The sequence below is a fragment of the Cyanistes caeruleus genome, chromosome 13, assembly GCF_971803275.1.
Source record: "Cyanistes caeruleus chromosome 13, bCyaCae1.hap1.1, whole genome shotgun sequence".
In the NCBI taxonomy this organism is placed as follows: Eukaryota; Metazoa; Chordata; class Aves; order Passeriformes; family Paridae; genus Cyanistes; species Cyanistes caeruleus.
The window spans coordinates 2,099,963-2,126,695 of record NC_141713.1 but is presented as its reverse complement, the minus strand read 5'-3'; the positions used below and the strand labels follow the sequence as shown (position 1 = coordinate 2,126,695).

Genomic DNA, 26,733 nt, shown 5'->3' with positions numbered 1-26,733 from the left:
GAAGTGAAAATTAGAACATTAAAAAAACCTGAGAATATTTCCTATTTCTTTTTGTAGAAATTACTGCTCTGTTTAATGAGCCTTTAACTCTACTGACACTCTGGATCTTACAAGGAGTTTAAAATCATGAAACGCTTCATAAGGGAGCGACAACATTCTATACAACTCTGGCAGCTTGTCTTCTCATTATAATTTTTGTGGAGAAGATGCTGCATTCTTTAAAATGTTTTTTTTTTTTTTAGTGTCATATTAATGGGAGGCAAAGTCTGTTCTTTAATTAGAATTTTACTGTGGTGAATTAAAAAATACATGGGCAGAGTATCAAGAGTCTAATAAAACTAAATGAAGATACTATCTTTCCTCTGTATGAAACCCAGCAGTCTTTGCTCTGGCAAAACTTCCATCAATACTTCATTATTATTGTCTAGGACAGTCTTGTAATAATAATATCTGCAAGTAACTTACTTCCAAATTCATTCTTCCAACTGGGTAAAACATTCTCTCTCTCAACATCTGTAATGGACTTTAGATGTTTTCATTGACTAGGTAATGAAACTTGCTGGTAATGTCCCTGCATAGAAGTAAAATCAGTTTTGCTTGCAAGAAGGGGTAGAAAGACACTGGATAAGCCTAAAACACTGCAGGACAGGGATAGGGAGGAATGCAGCTTTCAGGAAATCACTGTTGGAGGGGCTCAGGGGTGGTGGCTGCAGAGCTGCTCAGAGAGGCCTCTGTCCCTGGAGGCTGGGAGCTGTTGACACAACGGCGGTGCCTGGTGTGAAAGAGCCACATGCAATACCCACACGGGCTTCTTCCTACTCTGAATCATCTAAATAGACAACCAAGGCAGTTGTGGGAGCTGTTCAGTAATTCCTGCTGACTTTGATGCAGTTTGGAGCAGACCCACAAGGCCACTGGGAGCTGCAGGAGGCTGCCCAGGCTGGCTGCCCTTCAGTCACATCCTCCCCCAGCTCTTGTGGCTGGGCAGAACAACTTCATCCTTCACCTAGGGAATCCAGTATGTGGAAATCAACCTGTTCCAAGCCCTGGAGTCACCTTTCCACCCTGTGTGACTGCAGAGGATCGAGCAGGACCAACCCAGCCTGGCCAAGCTCTGGAGATGCTTTCAGCTCCTTGTTTTTCACAGCGCATAAACCCGGCCCTGCCGAAGGTCACCCTGCTGATGTTTTGCCAGATAGGCAATATCTCTTTATTTGCAGCTAAAGCAGTGCTTAAAGGAGAAAAGCTTCTTGTCACTACAACAAGAAGATGTTCCTTCTCCTTGTCCTTCCCACTCAGGGATGTGTCCCTTCTCTTGCTGCTGCTGAGCAAAGGGAGCAGAATTGAGATCTGGATTTGCTGATCAGGATTGGCCGAGCAGTGGGGAAAATTAAGACATGGATATGGAAGAAATGCTGTATCCACCTCAGCAGCTTCAAATTGCACCATAAAGTTTCCCCTTCAAGGGGATGGATAAGCATATCCATCATGTATCCATCCATACATCCTTCATGCATAACAGAACGCACAGCCCTGACTCATCTGTCATTTTTAAGATGGTCAATAAGCAATTTATTTTATTGTATTGATATTGAAACATGAAGTAAACACTGTGGATTGTGGTATTTGCTTTTATTTCCAACAGTGTACCTGGAAAATAAAAAGAACCACTTACTCTCTTTGCTACAATTCCCTGCTAATGACTAATCACTGAATCCTGGAATGGTTTGGGTAGGAAGGGACTTTAAAGAACTTGTTTGACCCCCTGCCATGGGCAGGAAAAACTTCCATTATCCAGGTTGCCCCAAGCCCTGTCCAAGCTGGCCTTGGGCACTTCCAGGGATCCAGGGGAAGCCACAGCTTCTCTGGGCACCCTGTGCCAGGGCCTCATCACCCTCCCAGGGCAGAATTCCTTCCATTTAAGCAAAATCTCTCCTCTTTTAGTTAAAACATCCCCCCTTGTCCTATCACTGGGTCACCTGTGCATTGCTCTTCAGCCACACAATATCAGCTTAAAGGATGTTCTGCCCCAGCAACTGAATCTAGGAAAAATCTTACCTTTTCTAGTGTGAATTCTGTTACTTACAGATATTCAGAGAGAATTAGAGCAGCAGAAAGCCCAATGGCCTTTGAAAAAGGGATGTTTTTTTATATCTAAAACAGTTCAAAGGCTGGCAAAAAGCTGTGTGCAGGTATCCACATCAGCTACTTGCTGTTCTCTTTTCTTCTGGGCATACTTGAACCTTCACATGGCTCTTTAATGTTACCTAATGTCTTCAAGATATCTTAAATACACTGCTGTCTTTCTCTTATAAACCATTAATAGTAATGTCCCTTTCAGGCACAGAAAAGGAAACAGTTTCGTAAAAAAGTCTTGCCCTGTGTGACCCAGTAAAAACTGGAACGTTCACTCATTGAAACACATTGTGAGACTCAGCACAGTCTCTGCAAAGCCTTTCTGATATTTACCAACAGAAAATAGCAAGTCTGAAACTCCTGGTGGAAAAAAAAAAAAGCAAAAATACTGAAATACTAGAATATTACACTCTCTTTTCACATCACTTAGGCACGGAGACGTGGGATGTGCTTTTAATAAAGAGATAATCATGAGGCAGACAAATACTGCATAGCTAAAATACCAGGAGCCAAAGCCTGCGTGTCCCTGGGTGTGCTGGGAAAGGCAAGAGGACACAGAGCCCAGCAGCAGGAGAGGTTAATGCCAGAAAAACTCCAGTGTCCCTAGAGCAGCTCCTTAGACTGCACCACTGCTGCAGTTCTCCTGCACCACTTCTTTAGGATGCAAATGCTGAGAGAGCAGAGCAGCCTCAGCAAGCAAAGCAGCAGCCCTGAGTGCTGAGCAGAACATTCAGACACCTCTGCCTGGGTCCCTACAGCTTCCTCTGCCCACCAGTGGAGCTTGGGTTTCCTTCTGGAGAGCCAGGCAGGAGGAGAAAGTCTTGTCTCATAAATTATTGAGATTGGATGTCTAAACCTTGATATTTTATTTTGACTTCCCAACATGTTCCAATGTTGTTCACAGAAGCGTAAATTAATGCCAATTTCTAAAGCAGAAGTTGCTCTAAACTGGGAAGTGAAACTTTTTTGTTATGATGTTAAAAACAGATAATTCTTAAACTGTTTTACATTCTGAAAAACAGGCTGATCAAAACTGTTCATGCTCACAATCAGTTACGGGTGTACTGAGCTGAAATGTTTTGACAAAATCCCAGCCATATGGAAGCTGGTGCTTTTGGATCAGTTTCCCCATTGTGGATTCCTGCATTAAGCCATCAAGTGTCAGGTAGGCAGAAACACTAAATCATCACTCCACATGTTTTTTCCTCATTGTTTACAAACAACCTGTTTGTGCTGCTGCATTATCCATGGGTCAGCCACATAGAAAACAGGAAAATCCACACAGCAGCTCCACTTCAGGCTCGGGGTGTCAGCTCCTAGAGGTGCAGCTGAAGTCTGAGGAACTGTGCAACAGATTCACCTCTGGATTCATTTAATTTCTCTCTTTTTAGTGACAACTCCCACTGACAAGTTAAAACAAAACAGACACATGTGACTTCCTGGCTGGATGGCAGAACGGGATTTTGCTGGAGGAGAGCACAGCACCTGTGCATTAAAGGTTTTAAATGCCAGACTCTTCAGATCTCTGTGTTCTCCTACTGGCAGCAGAGATAAACCTTAAAAAATCACAGGGAAAAAGAAGTTCACTGATGAGACCATCACCTAAATTGTCCCTGGCCAGGCTGCACGGTGCCATCAGCAGCCTCGGGCTGACCCCAGTGCCCTTTGCAGCCAGGGAACTTCTTGCCATCATCTGTAATCATCTGTGATAAGGGCTGGCCTCCGTGGGTTAAGTGAGTGCCATCTGGAAAATGACAGATTCCACAACTTGGCTGTTTCCTTGGCTAAGAAAGGTGCCCTGCTCCCTGCAGAACATCTGAGCAGAGCCAACACCAAACCCCCTAAATATTAAATAATCGATGAGCAGGAGGCACGAGCCCACAGCAGGAACCCCCCAGGGAAATGCTGGATATTCCTGATGCCTGTGAGGATGGGGACTGTTGGTAGGTGGTGATTTAGGAATGCTGCTGACACACATGCACAAATCTGATGACACAGGAAATTAGCATCCGTTCCTCTCCCCCTGCTTCAGAAGAATTTACTAAATATAGCTCACTCTTTAAATATTAAGGATATCTGCAGAATGTTGTTGTTTTTGAAAGGGTTCTTTCCTGACTGGATTTTCCTCATCAGGCTTAGTAATCAAGTTGTTTTATTTGGAATGGATAATTATTAGTTGAGTGATTAATTATTCAGAGTACATTACTAAATAAAATTCAAAGTATTCTGGTGTAATAAAAAAAGTGACAATATGCAACTATTTGGGTTCTAAACTGTGCAATAAGATCAGAACACGTAGGGTCTGTAGGTATGTAAATGTGGTTTTGCACATTTAACAGAATTGCCTCCATCACCAGAGTCCCAAGAAAACACTGATCAATTCTCAGGGTCCATCTATGAGCTGGAAAAATTATTTAATCACCATTTCATAGAAGGGGAACTGAGACAGTCCAATTCCATTAAACTACAAAACTCCCCAGAAAGGAAGTGATAGCACTGAGATAGGACAGCTCCAAGATCTAAAGTGTAAATTTATGCTATAAGTACCTTATAGTATATTTTTTCACTACATTTATAATCCTGTGCTGAATTAAACAGATGAAAAATGACTCTTTACTGTATACAGAGATTAATTCATAAAGTATTTTTCTATTTCTCATCAACAGCAGTGTTTAAAAAGTGGAAAGTTGGTACAAAGAGCATTCCTGGGATGCAAACTGCAGCGGAATGTGCCTGGTGCAGGATTGAACATCCTGGGGAAAGGACCCAGCCTCTCCATCCTGCTCAGCCAGTGCTGAGATGCTGAGTGACTCTTCCTGGGATTTTCCCTCCTGGTTTTCCAGGTCCCAGCTCCACCACTCTCTTTAAGGAAATCTGGGGTTCTCAGGTTTGCTTCCATCCCCATTAACCCTGACAATGTTCCTTACAGACCTGTGCTCATCTTCTCCCTCACTTGGTCTCTAACAAAACAAACCCAAGTTACACAATATTTGCTGCAAAATTTTCCATGGACTGTGCTGGGACCTGGTAGGTTTTGTTTCCCTGCTGATTTCCAGGGTTGCACAACTGGAATTTCTGCAAGGCAAGGAATCCAAAAGGCAGTAAAACTCCACAGACAGAGGCTGCTGGAGCTTCTTCAAGTATTTGTTAATTAAAATTGTTACAAGTAAATGAATTAAGTTCATATTGCACCAGAAGGACTTGCCCTTATAGAGACCTCACAGCCAGCAAATGTAAATTCTTTATTGTACTGCAATTCCCATCTATGCAGACTCCTCTGTTTGGCACATCCTTAATTTCTGTCAAACTAAAAGAATTCTAACATTTTCTGTCAGGGAGCTGGTGTTAAACTTGAAGAAGGCTTAAAAAAAACCTCTACTGTTGACTCATTTCACTCAATCCTAGGCAGATCTGAGAGAAGGAAGATTGAAAGCAACATTATAAGCCCAAGAATTATCCTCAACTCTTGAAAGGCACACAGAAAATTAAACTGGGGGATCAGGATCAAGGTAGTGGAAATTATTGGGTCTGTGCACTTAAAAGCTGAAGAAGGTGACTTCCCACTGAGACTTGAGGACACAGGTGCACATAATTTTAAAAATCTGCATTTTTAACCTTTTAAATTTGCTAGAAAAGCAAGGAAGTTGTTGAGAAATTGCAGTAAACACAGCAATTCAATCAGCTCCTTCCAGACTCTCTCTCACAACTTTGTGATTCCTGATCCCAGCAGGTCAGTGGATCGCAGAATGACTCCTTGGTAGCAGCTGAATGGAGCTGGAATCAACACAGCAGCACCTTCTTAGCATAAACTGCACAAAAAATCTGCATAACTGCATAAAAAATCTCTTCATTCCCAGCTATGGTGGCTCAATGGTCAATGTTGAAAGCCATGTCCTGTTCCCTGCTCCTTCCTAGGAACGCAAGAGGAGCTGTGGAAAGAGCTAAAGCCAATTTTCTAACAGCAGGCTGGGAAAAGATTCAAATTTTCCAACTTTGCTATCAGTTTCTGCGCATTTTTAAAAGCAGGGCTCTACAATCAACAATTTACAGGTGTTAACAGTATTTTTTTCAAGTTTTTAAGCGTGTCAGAGGTGAACACTGATCTCTAGGTGTTACTTTTCCTTGAATCAGCCAAAAGACTTCAGGCTTATTCTTAGACCCACGGACTTAAAAATAATTATAACCTCATAATGCAAATACTGTGAATTTCATTAAAAATCAAAACACCACTTGACTGCCAAGAAACAACAAGCACTTTTATGCATAAGCTGACTAATTCCATCTTCAAAGCTTCTGAAAAAACAGTAATTGTAGCTCATCATGGCTACACCTTGAGATATAACCTTGCACTTGCTCCTGCCTGCCCTGCAGTTTCTGAGGAACCACTGATGACTGTTTACATCTCACTTATGGCAATGGGACCCGTGGTGGAGCAGGGCCACATCAGTGACATGTGACAAATGCTGCAACAAAGATTTATAAAGCAGAACCTCTAATTACAGTCCCGATCCACAGCCCACTGAAAGGAAAGCAAAAGACACAGCTCGTTTTCCCAGTGTAGCCTTATAACCTGATTTATCCTCAGATTTGTCCTGGCAACAGAGCGTCGAGCTGCTGCCCACAAAATACTGCCAGGTGGAATCTTAGTAAAAAAAGATTTGAAGCTGTCGATCCAAGTCCTTGTTTTCTCAAGTCTCAATTACAGGGCCATTTTCCTTGTGGGAGCTCTTTATTACTTCCCATTGGGAGCACAACTCACCCCGAGCGTAGCTGCCAGAATTCCCCTCTCAGTTTCTGACTGCTTGAGTACATCCACCTTATTTTACACAATTTACACAAGTGCTGTAAAGTTCTTTATTGATGCCCAGGTTTTACAGCTTAATTTTAAGGTACTCAACAGTTGTGCTCAGATATAGTGGATGGATGCTCCTGCTTCCATATGTTCTCCATTGTCAGAGAGGTCCAAACTGGCAGCTTGCTGAGCCTGCCTGAGACATGACCATAAGTCTTTGGAATTGGGACTTTTAACAACTCTGCTTTTCCTGATTCTTGTGCAAACCACTCAATCTGTCCTGGCTTTTAAACTACAGACGTTTTTATTTGCTTTTACTTTTGACTGGTCTTAGAAATACATGCCAATGAAATACTGTTATTGTAAAACACCTTAAAAAACGGGTTTAGGTCTAGAAAAGCTGTATGAATGAGATCATAAACCCCTGGAATGGTTTGGGTTGGAAGGGAGCTTGAAGATCCCACTCCATGCCCTGCCATGGCAGGGACACCTTCCCCTATCCAAGGCTGCTCCAAGCCCTGTCCAAGCTGGCCTTGGGCACTTCCAGAGATCCAGGGGCAGCCCCAGCTGCTCTGGGCACCCTGTGCCAGGGCCTTGGAACCCTCTCAGGGAACAATTCCTGCCCACTATCCCACCTATCCCTGCCCTCTGGCAGTGGGAAGCCATTCCCCCTTGTCCTGTCTCTCCATGCCTTTGTCCCAAGTCCCTCTTCAAGCCCTGGCAGGGCTGAACAACACAACCCCAGTTTATCACCAGTGATTACTAAAGGAACATTGTATTAACCAGCACCAGCAGGGACCAGTCACACATTTATCCAAACCAGTTGCTCTTTCTGCCCTCACATCTTTCATAGGTGTGAAAGCTCAGAGAAAATACTTGGCTGTAGGTGAGCAAAACCCAGGAGTATGAAGACCCAAAGTAACCCTGCACTTTTCAGCTTTCATGTGTGCAAAAAGAACGGGGGGAAGAAAATAAGGCATGGAAAATTTTAGACAGAAAAAAGGGAAATTATTAAGAGTAGGAGGAAACAAAGAGAAAGATTAAGTAGAAAAATAAAACAGATAGGTTAAAAGAAGAAAAAAAACCCCAACTACATAAAATCCAGAAAAAACAGAAAGATTTTTTCCTGGAAAATAAAGAGCTGAATGAAAGACCACATGAAATGCTACTGTCCCTGCCTTAGTGTCCCACATAATGTGTCCCTGAAAATAATGAAGGTCACCAGCACGTTATAGGAAGTAGCCAGCACTGAGAAGCCCATTAGAACCAGCACAGAAATGATCAATTTGTTTATCCTTGTTATCTGCAAACAGAAAACAGCGTGGGAAGGGGATGAGTTCATCTTGCTCCCCAAGGCTTTCGTTCCCCAGCTGTTTCCCCTCCCCAGTGCCACGCACATGACTCCTGCTTTTTACTCCTGGATAGGCAGGGAATAATGAGTAACTATAATAAAATAAATAGCTGCTTCTTGCACACATGACATCTTCTGTCTGATTTCCTGGGAGCTGCATTAGCAGGGTTTATAAGTCAATTGTTAAAACTCAGGACAGCATTAAAAAACTGACAAATGCCACTTGGTCACGTCCCTGTTGTCACAGTTATTGAGGCCTCTGGAGAGAGTGTCAAAGAAATAAAGCAAATTTCTTTTTTTGCTTAATTTGTGTCAATTGATTTCCTATTTTTAATTAATAATTCTAATTATGATGCAGAAAATTTACCCAACAGACACAACTGGTTTAATCAGCATGTATTGATTGTAACAGTAGAATTATCCCAGCGTTCCTGACACCATTGATTTTCTGTTGTGGGACTGTAAGAAAACAGCAGCTGGACAGACTCTGGTGTCAGCTCACGGTGCTGATGATCCCTGAGCTATGAATTGGTGCTCCTGACCCAACAAATAAAAACACAGACATTATCTACTGCTTCAGCACCCCAGAGAAGGAATCTGGTGATTAAGGTATGGCACAAATAAGGGGTTTAGTCATAGCAGTAGCAGCAGGAACGTGAAGGTGGGAGACGCTGATTTGAGGCAAAAAGGCAGCAGTCAGAAATGTCCTTGCAAAACTGAGCTAAATCATTTGGTGTAAGTTCCCAATTTGTTCTCATTTTGGACAGCCCCAAACATCACTTTAAGCACATACTTAAATATCCAGGATAAAGACTTTAGGATATTTTTGAGCCCGAGTCTCGCATTTTTTGGAGAATCACAGAATTGGAGAACGGCTTGGGTTGGAAGGGACATTAAAGATTATCCCATTCCATCCCCTCCATGGGCAGGGACATCTTCCCCCATCCCAGGGTGCTCCCAGCCCCGTCCAGCCTGGCCTTGGGCACTTCCAGGGATCCAGGGGCAGCCACAGCTTCTCTGGGAAACTGTGCCAGGACCTCGCCACCCTCCCAGGGAATAATTTCCTCCTAATATTTAATCCCAACCTCCTCTCTGTTTGAATTTCCAGTCTTGTTTCAGTTTTTCCCCTGGTTTTTCTCCATAGCTCCCCTCTGAGGCTGCTCCCAGAGGCTGCAGGGTGTCCAGGCCATCAACACCTGGTACAGCCTGGGCTCTCAAGCGTCACTGCTGTCCCCAGCTTCTCCAGAAGCAGAGCACTGGGCTGAGAAAATAACGGGAATTTACAGAGAAGGCACAGTGTGACCTAAACCACTGTTTAGCCCTTTTGCTGAAGTCATTGAGATTTCTGCAATTTTCTGCTCATCAAGTTCCAGATTCTGCAGAAATTACATTAAAAGCCCCTTGGAGCAGCACAGAGAATTTTGGTCCATTTGCAATTTGAACACTCCAACTTTGAAAGCGTACAAAGACTTTGCAGGAAAAGGTGGGTTTGAACTGACCCTCTGGAACCAAGATGTTCCCAGGTTTGGAAGGAAAAGTGAGGAGATCTGAGGGCTGGGCCAAACCAGTACAGAGGGGAGAAGAAAAACCAAGGTGGATGGTGCTGCCTCAGTCTGGGACATCCCACCGTTCCCAGAGGGAACAGAGGGCAGAGCATTCCTTTAACTGAGCTGGGAATGGAAGCAGCCTCTGGGAGAGGTGTGAAAGGGAAAGTCTGATTTGTTTCCTTGCAGAGTTAATCACAGTGGAGCAGAAGATAATTTCCCAAGTTTCCCCTCATTTGGTTTTCCACAATAGCTGACAATATGAGCACATTTAGCAGAAAAGCTGCTGTGGTGGAGGGGAAATCACGAGTAATAGAAAAATTATAATTTTTCCTGAAGCTGTTAATTCATATTAAACATTTTCAGTTCTGCTTACTCAAACTATAATGTGTCAGGAATAAACATGTGATTATACTAGTTAGCTTTTTGGCTAAAATATTTGGAACAGTAAAATTGATAGATAATTACAGTAACAATTATTTGTTCCCTGCCAAACCTGCACTAAGGCATGTCTGCCTGCAGACTTATGCCTTTTTAAGCACAAAAAGATAAGCAGTACACATCATACACTTTGAATAATGAAAAAGATATCCTATGGCCAGCGTTTCAGAAGTGGAAACAGACTGTGGTTTGATTCAAACCATATCTATTTATGTAAAATGGGATTTTAATTGGAACTACTTATCCCCGTGATACAAATGAGGCAATAAAAAATGATTGATGCACTCGGGTAATTATTGTTATAGCACCTTGCAAACTACAACAAAAAAACTTTCATGTACATAATGGCTGTTTAAATTTTAATAACATACAGAACTGCTTGTCAGTAGGCAAAATATTAATGCTACATTTTGAACAATATTTATATTTAAATAAAAACAATATTTAACTGAAAAATCAGAATACGTGAGAAATGCTGGATGGGTTTAAGTGATGAATAGATTTCTTTTGGAAACATATGGAAGAAAGTAAAAAATGCATTAACTAGTTATTTTTCACAGTGGGGACATCCAAAGATGATACAGCACAAACTCTCTGTCTCCCAAAGTGTGCAGGGAGGCGGTGAGTGTGATGGTGCAGATACATCTGCTCTCGTAAGAGTCACTGTTGCTGCTTCTCCATTTCTACCTAACAGCAAAGGTTAAGAGTGCAAACCCAGTTTCTGTTCATTATTATACAGCATGAATAGCAATATAAATTCTTAATAATTGTTATACCTAGGGGGGAAGTAAAGCAATTCTGCTCATTTAAATGAAATGAAAGCTGAGTGCTCCAGCCATCCTTTCCCTCTCCAGCCATGGAACACTGCCCCAGCAGGACGTGAGGCTGCTCCTGCTCTCTCCATCACGGCCACATCAGACTTGCTGGAATACTGAACAGCCAACAAGGCTCAGAGAGGCTCTCACAGAGCACAGGACTCGAGCAGTGCAGACACCAAGAGTCCTGTTAGAGAAAAGTCTCCTGCAGATGCAAAAACTGCAGCAAAGTCTGTCTATGCAATCAACTCGTGTGTCATTTGTCAGGGAAGGAAGGTCTACGTTAGCCTGAAAAAAATGCCAAGAAGCTGCTTATAAGAGAAGAGGGTATTGAATAACAGACCAAAGCAATCAAGACCTTCTCTGGTTATAATCTTATTTGTGCATTGACAGTGTTTCAGTCAATAGCCTGTCATGCACTAGCCAAGAGTTGTATTGCAAAAATGTTTGGGCCATCATCTCAAATTTCATAGCTGGTGCCCTACAAGGTCAGAGAGTGGAATCATTACTCTTAATAGGGTGAGTGATCAAGCCATAAATCCAGCAAAATCAAATTTTACTTTGGTGTTTCCTATAAAGAAAAATAATAAAACTTTCAAAACATTAAATTTTTATATATCATCATTTCAAGCAACCAGATCCTATTGCATCAAGAAAATCAGAGGCCTCTGCATATAAAGCATGATCTCACTTTCACTGGCATCAATCACAAGTTCTCACTCTCTCTTTCAGAGAAGTAGGGGATAATCACAGAATCACAAATGGTTTGGGTTGGAAGGGAGCTTGAAGCCCATCCCATTCCACCTCCTGCCATGGCAGGGACACCTTCCACTATCCCAGGTTGCTCCAAGTCCCATCCAGCCTGGCCTTGGGCACTTCCAGGGATCCAGGGACAGCCACAGCTTCTCTGGGCATCCTGTGCCAGGGCCCTCCAAGGGAACAATTCCCTTCCTAACACCCAATCTAAATCTCTCCCATTTTTAGTTTAAAACTAGTCTCCATTGTCCTATCACCATCTATCAGTGTAAAAAGTGACTTTCCCTATTTTTTACAACCCTCTTTAAAGCTTCAGTGATGTCTCCTCAGAACTTTCTCCCCTTCAGGCTGACGGGGAACAGTCAGGTTTAGAAGGGGATATTTCATAATTCTGTGCAGTTTTGGATGCAGATTGTCACATTCTGGAAGCTCCTACTGGATTAAGCAAATGCAAAGCAGAGCAGGGAGCTTGGCACATCCCCCCAACTCCAGCAGCTGCAGTTCCATCCCTGCAGTGGGAGCTTTCCTGCAAATAAACACCTCCATGGAAGCAGGGTCAGCCCACATGATCAGTCAGACTCTGTCACTCCAAAGATTTCTTTTGTTTCCTGAGCCTCTCAGTGAACCTGACTCAAGTACAAAAGGCCAAGCGAGCCCCTCAGACTCACATTTGGTTTGGTTTGTATTGTGGAACAGCTGCCCTGTGGAATGAAGGGGAGAGTGGTGCTGTTGACTACGGACAGGAACAGTTGGTTTAAACCTCGACAGCATCACTGCACTGCTCATTTTTGTATCGCATTGCAGCTTCAGAATATAATTGAACTGTTTGGCTTTTGAGTGCCTTTTCATTGGAAATGCAATATTAATGAACCCTACTGAGCTTCCCCAAACAATAACAGGGATATGAATAAAAAATTACCCCTAACTGTCCTGATTCTACATGAACCTTCCTAACCCAGCTATATTTAACACCAAAAAAAGGGGGGAAATACCCAAAGTAGAAGACATTAACTAACTCTGAAACATAGATCAAGGGCATTTTGCTTAAATCCCTGATTTGATCAGTTCAAGATATGTCCCTCTCATATACCAGTAATCACCTGGATACAGGGTTTAGCAACTAACTCTAATTATAGAGATGTTGAGCGGTGTTTTTTTTTTAAACTGAGAGTTAAGCTGAGAAGAGCTTCTTGACTAGAAGCCAGTGTGCTCAATCAATTAAATTATCATAAGAGAAGAGGAATCAGACCAAGGGGGAATGCGGATGTGGATGTGAGGCTGATCATTAGCACAACTGAACTGTCACCTCGGTGTAGGCTGGAATGTGGCCATACCAGGAGATTGATGGATGAATTTTGCTCAGCAGAGAACAGCCCACAGTGAATTGCTGATAAGATCTGAAAATAAATCTTACGATAATACAAGGCAAGGTGGAACTGCAGCCTCTGCAGCCTTGCTGTGGCTCACAGGCTGAGCAGCTCCTGCTCCAGGGGCCTTTCCTGGGCTCAAGGAGGTTCTTCTCCCCATGTTATGGGATGTTGTACCCATGAGGTGTCACACAACAGCTCATTAACACTGGAAGTGGATGAGCTTAGAAAGATTTGGATGGGTTTGTGTGACCCAAAGATGCAGATTTTCCCCAGAACTCCTGCTTTCCTCGATGACCATTTAATGTCTGCCTATTAGAGGAAGGAGAGACTGACTGGAACCACAGCAATTCAAATCCAAAAGGCAATGTGGGATGGAGGGGGTGTAAGGATGAAGCTGTCTGGCAGGTTGGTTTCTGGGTTTATGGAGGTATTATTGACCTGCAGAGTACCTGTGAAGAGGGGAGAGATGTCAGACAGCTCACTGAGAAAGGTTTCGTTGCTGTGTTCAGCTATTTTAGTCCTCACTGTTCAGGGAACTTTGCTTTAAGCTCCCTCAGTAGAAGGAGAGACAAAGACTGATCTTACCATTTAGAGTCAAACCCTAAACAGACAGTGGGAAATTCACAGTGAATTCATTAGGTGCCCACAGAGTCCTCAGAAAGAGGAGACCTGAGCTGCTGTCACGATCCCCTGGCTTGCAAGCTACAGCAATGTGACTCTGGAATCAGAAATCAGGATATAAATCATGAGAAGCTGTGAACTTCCTTCATTCCTCACTTAGGAAGTTTGTGCTGTAAGAGATGTGAGGATCATTCCTGTCACACCTCCAAGGGAATGGCTTTACAAATGATTATAAATATCATTATTTAACTCCTGTGGGAGCTCAAAGACTCCCAGATCTGCACTATTCTGAAAAGGTATGAGTTGTGTGCGAGACTCGAAATGTCTGGGTTTGATACTTCACTGCAAGAAGATGTTTTTGGAATACAATGTTCAAATATAGAGACTTTATTCCCAAAATTGCATCCTAGATAAGATTCACACTGCCTGGTTTCTGTCTGCCTTGGACAAAGTTCCCACATCCCCCTTAATAGTCCAGAGCACTCTAATTAAGACTGTCGGTAGTGAGTTGCCTTTTTATAGCATGTGAAGTCCATAAAGCAAAGCCATTTCTACAGCTGCCCTCTAAACCTCACACCCCTTTAAGGGCACGGTGAGATCTTTCCCAAAGCTTTGGAATATTCCTGTTCCAAGGGTTTTTAGTGTCAGTGACAGATGGCCAACTGAGCACAAGGAAGAGCAGCTCTTAACTTATCCACCAAGTTTGAGCTGGCACAAGGAGTATAAAAAATCCTCATAGTTACGTGTCTCCCTGAAGGACGAAGGTCTCCATTCCTCCGTGTCCTTAAGCCACAGGGAAAGGGAAGGGTTTGTGGCAAGCAGGGCTGCAAAACCCAGTATAAACCTCACTAAATAAATCAAAATCTTCCCACCGACCTAAGATGACTCCCTGTTAAAACTGAAACACTGTACTGAATTCAGATACATGGAAATGAAGCATCAATTCTTTTTATTCCTGGAAATAATCCAAGCTCCCTTCTGCACTTCTGGGGTCTTCAAGCACTTGAGGCTCCTCTCATGCTGCCCTCTCACCTCTGAGATACCTCATCAGCAGAACAGGGATCGCATTTGCTCTTCCTCTCTTCTCTGCTCAGAGATGGGCTCTGCAGCAGCAGCAGAGGCTCTTGGCAGCGGGGAGGCAGCAGGTGTGCGGAGTGCTGCTCTCATCATCCCTCCTCCTGCCTCCTCAGCCTCATTAGCTCCAGCTCCAGCGGGAAAACTCCCAGGGAACGGGGCCAGGGTCAGCCCGGGACTGCCCCGAGAACTCCTCTGGTGTCGCCCAGGGCTCATCCCAGCAGGAGGCTGAGGAGTGAGGGAGGATGGATTCCAGGGACATGGAATTTCCAGTTTACCTCGGGGGTATAAAATCACCTGGCCCAAGGACAAAGCTCCTGCTTCTTTGGATCCTCTGCTTGGCAAACTCTGTCATCTCCTGCCTGACATGCAGATCTTCCAGTTCCCAGAGCCTTCACTGCCTACAAAAACAAGCACAGCTCCTTGCAGGGAATAAGAGAATCCCAGAAATTATAGAAAGGTTTGGGCTGGAAAGGACAGAATGGTTTGGGTTCACAGGGACCTTAAACATTGTCTCATTCCAACCTCCTGCCGTGGGCAGGGATGTCAATAATATGGAGATAAATTTCAACCTTCCTCTAGGAATGCTGAAATAATTTGTCAGCTGGTTTAGATGGCTCTGTGTGAACATTCTGTGCCCATCAGCACTCACCACTCTGCCAGTTCTTCTGTCATTCACAAATTTTTGCTGCAGTGATTCCATATTTACTCCTAGATCAGTAATGTAAATATTGATAGGAGTAAGTGGAATAGCAGAAACCCACCAGATATACATTTGATGCTTATTCCACATTGACAGCTGCTTTTTGAGATCTGTCATTTAGTTTTTATTAAATTATTAATGCATGTTGTTGATAATTGTATAGTGCTGATTTTTTAATCAGAATATCCTTCAGCACTGAATCAAACATGTCACAAAAATTTATTTTATTTGTGCAGCTACTCTAATAGGACTTGCAACGAAATCCATGATCTCATCACAGAATGAAATCAGGTTTGTGTAGAACAAACTATTTCTTGTGAAATGCTAAACTTTATTCTTTTGATTTTTCATTGACTGAATCCAAACAGCACCATAACTTATTGGTTTTCCTCCTGAAGTGAATGACATCTTTTCCAAAATCTGCACAGGATTGTGAAAACATTCAAGTTTCTCTTTGGTTTTTCTTAAAAGACATTTTATAGAATTTTCTTAAAGAGATTTTTGAGAACTTGCAACCGAGGCACCCAGAAGAGCGAGTTGGCTGTGGGGCTGGCACAGCAGGAAAGCCCAGGGGGAGGAAGGAATATCTGAGTCATCCTCAAAATTCCCTTTTCCAGGTCTCCAGCACAAATCAGAGAGCAGCAGGGAATTGTTCCCAGGCTGCTCCAGCGCAGGCAGAGATTGATTTCAAGCTGCAGGATGTTCCAGAGGCCTCGTGCTCTGCACAGGGCAGCTCAGGAGGGACAGGGACTCCCCTCTGCTCCCAGGGAAGGGATTGTGGATGTCTTGGATCCCAGTTGGATACTGAGCACGAGCAGCAAAGCAGCTTTGGCTTCTCTCCCCTTCTCCCCTCACTCTTACCCTGCTCACAAAGGAATATGATTAAGATGTGAGTTGTTTAGATCCATTTTTAATATCTCCTGATCAAAAGTGGAAGCTTAAGGAGCATGTAAGGAATGACTTTGATATTAAAGAGAGAGAAAGAAGAACAAATAGTTTAATTTGCTTCTTGTCTTTCTTGGCTTGAGAATTTGAAGCAGATGTTCATATGCGAACACAAAAAACCCATATTCCATCCAAGTCTGGGCACAAATTGCCTGGTTCAGAGGGAAGATGTCTGGAGAGGGATACATCAGGGTGCTGCTTGCTGGGAGGGGTGCAGGGATGGCACAGGCAACGACCCCTGTGAATGGTCTGAATTGCAGGACCAAAAAATGAGGGAAGAAATCCTTAAAATGAAATAAAATACTTGCAGTAAGCCCTCCTCATAAAACAAGTGTGTGTTATTGCAGTGTATCCTTGGATCTGAAAACTGGGAAAAATGCAGATTGAGTATTACAGCAAGGTTTTAATGGAGATCTTCAGAGACAAAGAAGGAAGCAATGGTAAAAGAAAGGGGCTGATTTCTGCATCTTGAACTGATGAGAGCATGGGGTGGCATATATGAAACCTCTGATTAGTCATAAATAAGGGAAACAGACTCTCCATATCATCCAAATTCTAAAGGGCTGCAATGTCAGATTTTCAAGAGGGTTTTGATTCATTTTGGTCTGTGCATGTAATGAGGAATGAGAGTTAAATCGTAGAAGCCATAGCCAGGCACAGGAGAGGACCCAATCAGCATGGAATCAAACAGGGGGTGTGGGATGTGTCACAGATCACTTAAATCCATCACCTGAAAGAAATGGCCCAATGCAGCAGCTACCACCAACCTTCCACCTAGCCCAGGAAGAAGCTCTCCAGCACAACTCCCTTCTCCCCAGGCTGACTCCAAAACTCGGGAAGAGACAACCACTCACCCCAGCATTGCCAGGAAGAGAAGGGATGTGGACACAGGCACAGGCAGAGAACTTTCCAAGGGTAATCCTGGCCCATCCCCTTTGACATGGAACCCTCACAGATGGGCATTATCACTGATTCCTGCATTTCTTATGGACTCATGATGTTTAAAATGCTTTTTAGATATTTCATCTCCACCTCCTTTACAAGAACCTCGGGAATACCCCCAGCAGTTCACAATGAAGATGGGAGAGGAAGGGGATGAGTATTAACGAAGAAAAAGGCTTCAGGCTTGGTTATAAATCTGGGATATTTGATCCCACAGCAAGACAGATCCCACAGTTCTTGAGCTCTTACCATTTAAAGCCAGATCCAGAATGTGCAGGCACGAGTTCCACATGTACATAGAGGCATTCCAGTGGATTTATGGAGACATTGCCAGTTATTTCTCTGGAAGCCAAAATGTGTCACAGGAACTTCTGTACCTCGCAGGCTCCAAGCACAACTCATGTCCTCCCCCTTGAAGAGGTCTAGTCACAGCAATTGCCTTCACCACCATGTTGTGTTTTAGGCAAAATACTCTTCCATTTTTGCTTCTATGTGTTCTGCACGTTCAGGTTTTATGTAGGAAAATAAAACATTTCAGAATGTCTCTCTGTGCTTAGATTTGTATTGGTAGCACGGTATTTACCTTTAACTGAACATAAACTGAGTGCAAAATCTGGCCCTTCATACAATGGGATAATTTTGGCACTGGGCCCAGACAAGAACAAAAAACCAATTGTCTGAATTTAATCAGTAGGTGTTACTTGGCAGTGCAAGAAGTCTTTATGCAGGTATTTATTTGTCCCAGCAATAACAAGAATATTGGAATTTATATCCAGGAGATAAGCGAGTACCTTGTCACTCAAGCACAACTAACAAGGGAATTGCTATTTGGTGCAGACATGTAAATGCCAAATGCTTAGTCTGGTTATTATTGTAAATTCCATTTTTACAACCTCTTGTTTTTAAAATGGTCTCTTAATTGATTTTTAATTATATTTTTCAATGACATTTAACTACACGTGCTTTGTAAATAAACCCACACACATCCCAAAATACATTAAAGGAGCAAACACCAACACAGTCGAGGTTCTCTTTTCCCTGAGCTCTGAGTGCTCTCAGTAGATGTTTTGCATAAGGAAATGAGATCAAAGTGGTTCTGGGTAGAAGTGGATGCAGTTCTACTGTAGGCAGCTGATGCCAGAAGATTTGGTCCTCAGAGTGTTACTGATACACAGCAGAATGAAGGGGATGAAGCAGAAAATGAGCCAGAACATCCAATCCTGTGCCCTGTGACTTACCCAAGTTGAAATGTGGCCAGGACATACTGACCTAGGGCCGGTTTAATGTAAAACTCTCCAAGGTTTTTAGTGATCAGAAGAAGCTTTAACATCTCTTTGACCTCAGAATACCATATTAAGGGAGAAGCAGAAGGAGTCTCGTGTCTCCAGTGGGTGTTTTGGAGGTGCCAAATAGCCCAGGTGAGCACCAGGCAGGCCTGTGGTACAACGTGCAGCATTAAAGGACATGGAACTATAAATTGCATCCATCCAGCTGCCTAAAGCACAGGTTGGGGAGGAATTTAAAAAATCCAGCCCAGTTAACTAAAATACTGCATAAAACTACTCAACTCACTCGAGTTTCTGCCTCAGCACCGCTCAGGTTTGGAGTCCAGAGGATTATGTGCCACTCAAGAGAGAAACCATGCCCAGAGACAGCCTGGAAGCAGCTCCCTCAGATCCCACCACCCTACATGAGCCATTGGATTTGTTGGAAACCACTCACTGTTGTAGCTGCTGCTCCCACCAGTCTCTGCCGAAGAGGTGCTGGACTCCCCCAGCCCATCAGAGGTGGCCAAATCTTATGGAAAATCAAAATAATAACTTGAAAATACCACTTCCCATGCATTCCTGAAAACACTGTATAACCTTGATGAAGTCAGCAGGATAACAACTGGTGAGGACTTGCCTCTTTTTCACTCAAACTTGCATTTGCTGACAATTCCCACATACCTTTCCCTTGGCCAGGATGTCACATCGCTATTAGCAGGGCTGTAATTTCATTAATGGTCACAAAGAAATGGAGAACTCTAGAAAACCAGAATTTGGTATTTATCCAATTCCCAAGCGTAGCAATTATGGCAGAGGCATAGTGATTTTTTTGGGGAGAAGGATCTGATTCCTTTATGCTGTGGCACTCATAAAACCCAAGGGTCTGGGGAATGACTCTATTGATTTTGGGTAAGATTCACTCCTGTGCAGAGATCCAGCACAAGCCAGCATTTCCCATAAATTTTGTTTAAGCCCCATCCTGTGGAATAAAGCAGCACGCAAATCACACATTACTGGGACAAGGATGCTTTGTTCCTAAATATTGCTACTCCTGAGGAGACTACTAAATGCTTTCAGAGACTGTCAGAAATGAGATGTGACTTGCTAAAGGTCACCCAGCAGGGAGCAGAGGAGCTGGGACACATCCAGGTGCCAGAGCAGAGATCTCTGTCCTGTCCTCTGCCCTTCTCCATGGTACAAACACACAGCAACAGCTTCTGCTCCCCAAAATGTCTTATCAAAAATGCCTCATGTAGAGTCTGCCTGCACAATGGGACCTGAGTGTTCCTCACAAGCTGCATTCATTAATTCAGGCCATTTATTTTAATTTCAATGAAACCTGATTTAATTAGGTGTTGTATGTGTTCTGCATGGATGACTAAAGATTTCTGATTTTTTTTCATTGGGTACATATTTTACCTGCTTGCTTTTTTTGCAGTGGTAGCTTTTGCCCACCCATATATCCTCCTGTGGGATCTGAGGAAAAAACAATCCAGCTGGCATCCCTTTCCACCCCTTAATAAAAGTAAGGTTCAGCTCCTGCCATAACATGAAAACTGGTAAAATATCTTTGCTGACAGTTTGAAAACTTTCAGAACACAGAAATTAAACAAAAGGAATTGGAAATCTCAGGGACAGATTCCAGCAGACAAAAATGCACACTTTGTTGATTAACTGACTCTGAAGAAGTGGAAGTTCTATATTTCATATGTGTCCCAAACCCTTGAGAACAGTAAATGTTAATGGCTTCTGGGGGGAAAAAAAGCTAAACCAAGTGGCAAAGCTCTCTGCAGTTCTGTCTCAGCAAAACTGGCTGCAAAATAGAGTAAACTGTGGAGGTATTTTAGGGAGCTACAAGTGAAGTTTCAGATTAATCCATTCCTGAACTTGTGCTGTTGCTCAAAACAGTAATTGGAAAACAATCCTGGTAAGGTTTTGTGCAGAAAGGATAAAAATCCTTCCCTCAGCACAAGTCAGTCCTCTTACTTCCTGGGGAAAGGAATAAATGGTTCCTCTGGGGATCCAATAATCGTTTGTTGTTTCTTTTTAAGCAAACATATATGTACCTGTACTTATGAAGTTATGTTTTGATTTGGACATAAAGTGCCCAAGTGGTCCTTTAAGCATATAATTCCTCACCTAATTGCACAGCTCTGAGTGTTCATGGACAAATTGTAATTACAAGTGCAGGTTCCTTCTGCATGGACAGTCTCTGTTTTAGTATTTTTTAATTGCCAAAACAAAAATGGTTTGAAATTATAAGAATCCCTCCGGTTCCCATTTTACATGAGCACAAGACAAATTTAATAACAAATCTTTAAAGGATCTTGGAACTCAGGCTGGCCCAGCAGCAGGTGCTGTGAGAAATTCCCCTATCCTCAGACACATGAAGTGAGAGAAATGCAAGGTAGACCAAAAAGAATCAATTTGTCATGACCAGTAAAGGAGAGCTGGAGCTTCTGTTTTCATTTCTGATACCTGAACTGGCAAAGCACTTTGGCAATGACATTTATTGATCATGTAGCCTCAAAACAAAGCTGGGGAAGTGCAGAGCCTGGATAGGCAAAAGGTATGCATTAAATACAACAGTGAAGTTCCAAAAATTGCTTTTAATGACAGAAAAAAAAAGAGAAATAAATTCCATTTCTAGATCTGGGAAGCATGGGAAGCATGCAGCCACTCTAACCAGCAAGAAAGTGTTGGGAGTTTGCTATTACATGGCTTTTCCTGTCATGTTTGATCACTGCTTTAGATGCAGAGAGGACATTGTGCCTGTTAATGTCACTGGCCTCAATCATGCAATCCTTAATCAAGCAGAAATCCCTGCAGCTTTGCCCATAAAAGAATTACAGACTTAGTTATAGGTTTTCTGGTGCAGATTTGACCCCTGCTGCCTCCCTGCCGCAATAAAACTCCTAAACCCTTTTGGATCATTACTCCTACAACTTGCCTGAGGGCACAGGGGGTGCAGCATCCATGGGGCTGTTTTCTGGTTTAATCCAAGAGCTGAGGATCCAGCCACTGACTGCCCTGGCAACAGACAGCACGAGAAACCATCAAAACCAGGGCCAGGGCTGGGAGGGAATTCTTGCCCCACAGTAAAACATCCCACTAACTCAAATTCCCCACAGCTTTGTTGTATCCTTGTTCAGCTGTTGCCAGAATGTCCTTTATTTCGAACAACAAAAAAAATAGGCTTTTTTAATGGCTAAAAAGGTTATTAGGGTTGTTTATTCTAAGCTCTAAAATATGTGTTCAATCCTTAATTTGCTTATATGTCTTCTAATTACATCAACATTGGGGTTCTGCCTTTGTAGCTGTAATTGGAAGCTGATATAAAACCAAGGCTAGAAAACATTAAGCATTGCAGTGACTGGAGCTGTTTTTTGTGGCATTTGTCATCTCGCTGCTTGTTTACCAGAATGAAATTTCCAACGCAATTCTCTTTTTAACCTACAATATTAGGTGAAAATATTAAACATGTTCACTGGCAGATGATTATTTATCAGAGACAAAGCCAAGCCTGCAACTCATTATGTTACATAATTCAAGGTTAAAAAGAGAAGAATAGAGAATGCTTTGGATGAGAAGGGACCTTCAGGCCCATCTCGTTCCACCTTCCACTATCCCAGGTTGCTCCAATCCCCATCAGACCTGACCTTGGACTCTTCTGGAAGTCCATACAAGAATTCCTATGATGTTGGTGACCTGGCTGTATTCAAAGGCCATGTTTTCAACTGATCTTAAAATCCCCTCCAAGATCAACAATAAATTCTTCTGTATTCTCATTTTTGAGTTTAAAATTGTGCCAGGAAACATTAATTACCAACTAATCTAAATGCATCATCACCCCGCAGCTGATTTGCCTCAGCCTTAGGTACAACCAAAGGTGATTTTTGAGGTGGGGTTCAGCCTCCACGGGGTCTGTGGAGGCTCTTGAACATCAAAACCAACTCAAGACCTGAAATTATTCTCCACTGAGATCCACAGGAATATTTTGATAATGCCAAGGGCCATACATCATTAAAGCTCTTTATTCAAGGTACACTTCATGCTTTACTTGCCATATTATAATAGGAAATAATAAGGGAATAATAAATGGAGAAAAATATTTTTTCTGTTGTCTTTGTTGGAATTGCTCAGTGTGTGAGAGCAACACGTGTCTGATTTTTCATCTCTCCTTGAACAGCCTGAACTGACAGATTGCCCATAATCTGTTCTACAATCTCAGTGCCAGAACATGACAATAGACAGCCCCACGGAGCGGCTTGGGAATCTCAAAGGGAATAATTTCCCACTAACCAATTGCTGAAGGGTGACCCAGTTCGGAGAGGCCTGGAGAGAGACACATTGCTGGTGGCTCCAAGCATGTGTGGCTCCACGCAGGCACAGTTAAAAGGCAGATTAATCGGCAGTCAGGTGTGAGGAACAAAGCCAAGGAGCCCTGCAGGGGAACCACACGGCATCCAGCCCGTCTGCAAAGCACTTTATGAATTAACCTAGGCTGGGCTTTTTTAAACTGTGAGCATCCAAACATTCGCACCAGCGTTTCTCCAGCCTGATCTGTATTCCAAAGCAGTGCTGCTCACATAAATCTCCGTGCTGTTTTTTACTGGAGAGTGGAAGGGAGAAAAGCTGCTGTTAAATCAATAGGCTGCGTTGCACACCACAGTATATGAAAGTCCTGGTGCTGTGCTTATCACTTGTGCTGCCACCAACTAATTGCTGTCCCTTGCACTTCATTATCCCCTGTAATATGGTTACAATAACAGAGGATGACAAATAAGAACTGTTATCTTCTCCAGGCCAGTCTTTCCTCGCAGGGTGAGTTCTCATTCAAATCCATCTATCTGGATGAATAAGATTTACCAGATTACACATGGACTTAAAAGGTTTAACATGAGCAGTGATGGAGAGCTGCCTTAGGAAATATTTTTACAGGCACACTTTGGGGATCTGGCACAAAAAACTCTTTACTGCTGCTTTTGTACCCATCATGGTTTCCCTCAGCTCTCCCTGCATTTAAGGCAGCGATGCTGGCAGACAGAAATCATGGTTCTATAAAATACTAAACGTGCCTTATGTCCTCCCTGAATCAGGTCTGCCAGTCATTCACACACCAGAGAGGTGGTCTGATTCTTTTGATGTTAAATTAGATCCTGGAACTAATAAAACTGCCTACATTGATTATGAAGCAGAAACAGGCAAAGAATATTATGGGTAGGAGAAAAGAGTTTGGGTCTGTCAAGAAAGGATAAAAGTCTCTGATCATTAATGGGTGGCCTAGTTAAAGAAAGTCCTTTGTTGCAGCAAAAAAGAGGAACTGTAGAAAATGTGAATGAAACCTCCAATAGCCACGTTAAGGCCACCTGGTCTCAGGTGAGGCCCGGGAGGGGAAGAGGAGCTTCCAAAGCCTCTGCAGGAGATGAGCTTTTCCCATTGGATGTAAAGAACGTGCATGGTGTCAGAAGGCAGGAGAGATGGGGAAGCCATTATCACAAAGTCTTTGTTTATGCTAAAGATCCTCAAACCATCAGTGTGGGCAGGCAAACTCATACAGACTACAGGAGACAGACACAGAAACTCAGATGTTTCACCAATCGAATGAATGCATTTATAAATTACATTTCTTTAATCCCATGGCAGCTTCACGTGTCTCAAAAGCCAGCCTTTACCCCAGGCATCCACAGCACTCACAAATATACCAATATTTGTCTTCACAGTTGTATTAAGGCCCACATTTCCTTACACCCACAGGTGAAGGAGCACAAACAAAAGCATAACAAAGAACCATTTGTTTTCCAAAGCCTTCCAAACTAAATGGGAGACAACTAATTGTCCAATATCTGGTGGCTGGAGGTAATTCCCACTCTTACCACATGCTGAGCTCTCTGTAAATTTATACATTTTTCTAACTCCTTCTGGAGATATTGTTTCTTTCCTTCTGATGTTCTAGATGCTCTTTTTGTTTTCTCCTTGGCTTCAAACTAGTTATGATCAAGAATTTCTCTCAGAAAGCAGCATTACATAAGTGTCTATAATCCTGTGCAAACTGGCTCTAAATACCTAAGGACCCCAACAGTCCACAAAAATAAATCTGAACATGCCCATGAATCATTGTCTCATTTGTGTTATTTCAAATGCTCTGCTAGTTAATGATGTCTTGAATTGGTTTATTATTATTATAACCCCTCTGATAGTTAAATCAATCAAATAATCAGTACTGGAGTTCATCAAATACACACCTCCAGGAAGATGCCACTTCCCTTGCATTGTTCTGAGGAAAAACAGCTTTCTTTATTAGAGACATGATTAGTTTGTCTTAATAACCTAGAAATGTGGTGAAATAGTGCCTTGGAGGTAACAGGAACTATTTTTGCATATGTTTATAGCGTTTCTGTTTTCCTTAGAAAGAAAAAGATGTGAATTGCACTGCACCAGTTCCGTGGTGGAGTCACTGGTGTGTCCTGGCTGCAATCTGTTACTCAACACTGCTTTGTCTCAGGCACTCATACCCTTCCAGAAACCCACCCAGCCTCTTTCTCCTCACAACTGCACTGGATCATGCCAATTTTGCTTTTTCCCTTGTATTAAGCCAGTCTTTCAGAAGCTTTGCTACATCTGTGTGGATATCAGCTTCTCTGTGAACAGCATTAAAAGGAACTACTTAGCACTGCATTGACATTATCGTGGCAAATTGCTTTAAAATATCACTTGTAACTGTAATATTAGCACAATAAAATATTTTAAATTTGCCTACTGTGTCTCAGAGCTTGCCCTGATGGTGAATTACTCCTCATAGTACATTAACAATGATTCTAATAATTGTCAGGAGCACCGATAGACATTTTGTTCTCCTCCATGAAGGGAGATCACAGCTCCAAGGACACAGGCAGTTTATTAAATTTCATAACTCTTACTTTCAGGTAGGTGATGTGGAAGACTTACACCTATATATCAATTATAAATTTATTGTGCTAATAGCTGGTAGGATTAGAGCATCTGCAAGCTGCAGTTTTATGCAGAGCTCAGGATCAAGGCTTCCCGTGCAGTGACTCCCATTACAGCCTAATAAAGATGAATGTGGCCAGTGTTGCTCAGAGAGAGCGCTCACTAAATGAAGAAAGCAGCTCAGTGAATGTGGAATCTGTACAGGAGCCAAACCCAACTCCTTTTTCTAACTCAGAGATGCAACATTTGGGCAGCTGCCCAAGGAAGGGAAGAGAAGGAAAACCAAGTCTGCATGCATTTTTATTTCTCACTGACTCTAAGCCCACAGTTATAAAACCTAACTAAATTCTTGATTTCTTTATATGCGCCGTTCCAGACTCTTTAATCCATGATTATAGGAATGTAATTGATATGCAGGCCATGTTAAATGCATTATGGTAACTCTGCAGTTAGGGAAGTAACATATTCCCACTAAATTTCAGTATGATGCAGTCCAAAGTGAAAACAAGATAAAAGAATTCAGAAGATGAGAACTCAGTGGGGTTTCATAATCCTCAGCATGTGCACAGTTGAGAGGCAGAGCTCCAAATGACCTGGACAAATCTGCATAAAGTTTTTTTGCAAACATAAATGAATTCCTGAAGTAATCACTCCATCAACACATGGGATTGTATCTCCACCTCTCCCACTCTTCACTTCTGCTTGCAGAAGAAGTCTTGCATAATAAGTAAAAACTGCACTTGCAATGTGCTATTTTTTGAGCCTTTAGGATGAGCACTGCTCAACCTGACTACCTGGTGGATATATTTAATAATTTATCAAAAATATCTATGCTGTGCCTGATTCCAAGGAGAGAAATAAGGAATGATAGTCTGTAAACATTAGCTTGTTACACAGCTTTCAGAATCTAAAGGCTGAACGCCAATGTAACCTCTGCATTGTACAAGGGAGAGAATTTGGCATTGACAGCGTGTTCCAAATTTGACCCATCCCTCTGAGGAAGGGTCTCAAAGATGGGATGGTT

General features: G+C 42.6%; 1 protein-coding gene across 50 annotated transcripts in view; it reads right to left on the bottom strand.

Annotated features, from left to right (window-relative positions):
- MEGF11 (multiple EGF like domains 11) overlaps positions 1-26,733 on the bottom strand; it is a 255,052-nt gene that overhangs the window by 101,344 nt on the left and 126,975 nt on the right. For 17 of the 50 annotated variants that reach the window (XR_015275710.1, XR_015275702.1, XR_015275715.1 and 14 more), the window contains one exon: positions 19,213-19,287. The exons of the other annotated variants lie outside the window; for them this stretch is intronic. Coding sequence is in view for 9 of the 17 variants with exons in the window: in XM_023933786.2 (XP_023789554.1) it covers positions 19,213-19,287 (75 nt within the window). In the remaining 8 variants the exon portion in view is untranslated. The remainder of the gene's footprint in view (positions 1-19,212; positions 19,288-26,733) is intronic. 50 annotated transcript variants of the gene reach the window in all.